The sequence below is a fragment of the Malurus melanocephalus genome, unplaced genomic scaffold (assembly GCF_030028575.1).
Source record: "Malurus melanocephalus ecotype Western Australia unplaced genomic scaffold, MMel_1.1 scaffold_1490, whole genome shotgun sequence".
Lineage (NCBI taxonomy): Eukaryota > Metazoa > Chordata > Aves > Passeriformes > Maluridae > Malurus > Malurus melanocephalus.
The window spans coordinates 23,415-27,623 of NW_026624722.1; the positions used below are offsets into that span (position 1 = coordinate 23,415).

General features: G+C 51.7%; 1 protein-coding gene across 2 annotated transcripts in view; it reads left to right on the top strand.

Moving 5' to 3' along the window:
* The window catches only part of SNF8 (SNF8 subunit of ESCRT-II), a 9,421-nt gene that overhangs the window by 3,231 nt on the left and 1,981 nt on the right, over positions 1–4,209 (top strand). Inside the window, exons 2-5 of one of the 2 annotated variants that reach the window (XM_057388011.1) lie at positions 34–172; positions 1,606–1,710; positions 2,449–2,521; positions 3,499–3,640. In XM_057388011.1, the coding sequence (XP_057243994.1) occupies positions 34–172; positions 1,606–1,710; positions 2,449–2,521; positions 3,499–3,640 (459 nt within the window). Of the gene's footprint in view, positions 1–33; positions 173–414; positions 501–1,605; positions 1,711–2,448; positions 2,522–3,498; positions 3,641–4,209 lie in introns of those variants that run through there. The other variant, XM_057388010.1, reaches the window with a different exon arrangement.

Here is a 4,209-nt window from a genome sequence, read left to right on the forward strand (position 1 = left end):
CAGTGCCCCCAGTCCACCCCAGTTTGGTTGCAGATGTCCCAGCAATTGGCCACGTTCCGCACTCACCTGGAGGCGTTCGCGGCCAAACACAAACACGGGATCCGCCGCAGCCCCGAGTTCCGCGTGCACTTCCAGGACATGTGCGCCACCATCGGCGTGGACCCGCTGGCATGTGAGCATTGGGGGGTTTGGGGTTTGGGATTTGGGGTCAGGGATTGGGGTTTGGGGTCAGGGATCAGGGTCAGGGATCGGGGTTTGGGGTTTGGGATCCGCCGCAGCCCCGAGTTCCGCGTGCACTTCCAGGACATGTGCGCCACCATCGGCGTGGACCCGCTGGCATGTGAGCATTGTGGGGTTTGGGATTGGGGTCACAGTTTGGGGTTTGGGGTCAGGGGTCACAGTTTGGGGTCAGGGATTGGGGTTTGGGATCCGCCGCAGCCCCGAGTTCCGCGTGCACTTCCAGGACATGTGCGCCACCATCGGCGTGGACCCGCTGGCATGTGAGCAGGATTTGGGATCGGGATTGGGGTCAGGGGTTTGGGATTGGGGTCAAGGATCAGGGTTTGGGTTTGGGATCCGCCGCAGCCCCGAGTTCCGCGTGCACTTCCAGGACGTGTGCGCCATCATCGGCGTGGATCCGCTGGCATGTGAGCACGATTTGGGATCGGGATCGGGATTGGGGTCAGGGTTTGGGATTGGGGTCACAGTTTGGGATCCGCCAGAGCCCCAAGTTCTGCGTGCACTTCCAGGACATGTGCGCCACCATCGGATCCCCTCGCCTGTGAGCAGGGTTTTGGGTCAGGGTTTGGGATTTGGGATCGGGGATTGGGATCAGGGATCAGGGTTTGGGGCCAGGGTTTGGTGTTTGGGGTCAGGGATCAGGGATTGGGGTCAGAGTTTGGGGTTTGGGATCAGGGATTTGAGATTGGGGTCAGGGCCATTCAGGCGTTTGGGGTTTGGAGTCAGGCTTTAGGGTTTGGGGTCACGGGCTTGGCATTTGGGGTCGGGGATTTGGGGTCGGGGCTGTCTCACCCTTCTTGGGTTTGGGATCAGGGATTTGGGGTTGGAGACATCTGGGGTTTGGGGTCAGGGCTGCCCCGGGGATTTGGGGTCGGGTTTGGGGTCAGGGATTTGGGGTCAGGGCTGTCCCACCCCTCCCGGTGTTGGGGTCAGGGCCATCTGAGGTTTGGGGTCAGCTCCATTTGGGGTTTGGGGTCGGGGCTGTCCCACCCTTACTGAGGGTTTGGGGTCAGGGATTTGGGGTCAGCTCTGTCTGGGGTTTGGGGTCGAGGCCGTCCTGGGCTCTGGAGTCAGCTCCTCGCACGGGTTTGGGATCGGGGCTTTGCGGGGATTTGGGGTCCTGGAAAACCCCAAAACGCAGACCCACAGTGGGGTTTCTGAGTGGAAAGGCTTTTCCCCATATCCCAAATCCGTTTCCCCATATCCTGACCCCATTCCCATATCTGACCCCATTTCCTGTCCCATTCCCATATCCTGACCCCATTTCCGTATCCCGACCCCATTTCCATATCCCATATCCATTTCCCCATATCCCATATCTGACCCCATATCCCATATCTGACCCCATTTCCTGTCCCCTCACAGCCGGTAAAGGGTTTTGGTCGGAGCTTTTGGGATTTGGGGATTTTTACTACGAGCTCGGGGTGCAGATCATCGAGGTGTGCCTGGCCCTAAAGCACCGCAACGGAGGTGAGTCCCAAACATTCCCAAATCCCAAACATTCCCAAATCCCAAAATTTCCCAAATCCCAAAATTTCCCAGATCTGAGCACCCCAAAGATTCCCAGAGCCACAGGAATCCCAAAGATTTCCAGCTCCAAAGATCCCAAAGATTCCCAGATCCCAAAGATTCCTGGAGCCCAGGATCCCAAAAATTCCTGGATCCAAAGATCCCAAATTTTTCCAGATCCCAAAGATTCCCAGATCCCGGGATCCCAAAGATTTCCAACCCCTGGATCTGAGGATCCCAAAGATTCCCAAATCTGAGGATCCCAAAAATTGCTGGATCCAAAGATCCCAAATTTTTCCAGAGCTGAGGATCCCAAGGATTCCCTGATCCCAGGATCCCAAATATTCCCAAATCCGAGGATCCCAAAGATAATTTGGGATTTTTTCCTGTCCACAGGGATAATTTGGGATCTTTTCCCATTCCTGGGATAATTTGGGATTTTTTTCTCATCCTCAGGGTAATTTGGGATTTTTTCCCATTCTGAGGATAATTTGGGATTTTTTTTTCCATTTCTTGGGATAATTTAGGATTTTTTTTTTCCATTCCCAGGGATAATTTCAGATTTCTTTTTTTCCATTCCCAGGGATGATTTGGGATTTTTTCTGTTCCTGGGATAATTATTTGGGATTTTTTCCCATTCCCAGGGATGATTTGGGATTTTTTTCCCATTCCTGGGATAATTATGTGGGATTTTTCCAGGTCTGATCACGCTGGAGGAGCTGCAGCAGCAGGTGCTGAAGGGAAGAGGGAAATTGGCTCAGGATGTCAGCCAGTGAGTGCCCGGGAAATCCTACAGAAATCCTACAGAAATCCTATAGAAACCCCACAGAAATCCTACAGAAACCCCACAGAAATCCTACAGAAACCCCATAGAAATCCTACAGAAACCCCATAGAAACCCCACAGAAACCCCACAGAAATCCTACAGAAATCCTACAGAAACCCTACAGAAATCCCACAGAAATCCTGCACAAACCCCATAGAAATCCTACAGAAATCCTACAGAAACCCCATAGGAACCTCACAGAAATCCTACAGAAATCCCATAGAAATCCTACAGAAGTCCCGTGGAAATCCTACAGAAACCCCACAGAAACCCCCAGAAAATCTGACAGAAAATCCACAGAAATCCCAAAGAAATCCCAAAGAAACCCCAAAGAAACCCCAAAGAAATCCCACAGGAAATCCTACAGAAACCCCACAGGGATCCCAGTGAAATCCTACAGAAGTCCCATGGAAATCCCGCAGGAATCCCACAAATCCTACAGAATTTGGGGCAAGATTTGGGATCGGAGACCCCAAATTTCCTGGCTGCAATGAGAATTTTTTGGGATTTTGGGGGATTTTTTGGGGATTCTCTCTCCAGGGATGATCTGTTCCCGGGAATGGGATTTTTTTGGGATTTTTTTGGGATTCTCTCTCCAGGGATGATCTGCTCCTGGTAATGGGATTTTTTTGGGATTTTTTGGGGGATTTTTTTTGGGATTCTCTCTCCAGGGACACTCTGCTCCCGGTAATGGGAATTTTTTGGGATTTTTTTTGGGATTCTCTCTCCAGGGACGATCTGCTCCCAGGAATGGGATTTTTTTGGGGATTTTTTTTGGGATTCTCTCTCTAGGGACGATCTGCTCCCAGGAATGGGATTTCTTTGGGGATTTTTTTGGGATTTTTTTTGGGATTCTCTGTCTAGGGATGATCTGCTCCCGGTAATGGGATTTTTTTGGGATTTTTTTGGGATTCTCTCTCCAGGGACGATCTCCTCCGTGCCATAAAGAAGCTGAAGGTTTTGGGCAGCGGATTTGGGGTGATCCCGGTGGGGGGAACGTTCCTGGTGCAGTCGGTGCCGGCCGAGCTCAACATGGACCACACCGTGGTGCTGCAGCTGGCCGAGGTGAGGGACCCACAGAAACCCCAAAAAACCCCAAAAAAAAACCCCACAGGAAACCCTAAAGAGATCCTAAAGGGAACCCCAAAGAAACCCCACAGAAACCCCAGAGAAACCCCACAGGGAACCCTAAAGGGATCCTAAAGGGAACCCCAAAGAAACCCCACAGAAACCCCACAGAAACCTCAGAGAAAACCCACAGGAACCCCACAGGAAATCCCAGAGAAACCCCAAACAAACCCCACAGAAACCCCACAGAAATCCTGCAGAAACCCCAAAGAAACTCCGAAAAAACCCCAGAGGAAATTCCAAAGAAATCCTAAAGAAACCCCACAGGAAACCCCAAAGAGAATCCTAAAGGGAACCCCAAAGGGGTTTTCGGATCGGGATTTTGGGATTGCGATTTTGGGATCAGAGCTGCTGGGATGGGAAAATGGGATTTTGGGATCGGGGCTCCTGGGACCAGGGAATTGGGATTTTGGGATCGGGGCTCTGCTGGATCAGGGATTGAAATTGGGATGAAAAACATGGGGAAAAGCTCCTTCCATAAAAAACTGGGATGGGATCGATGGGAT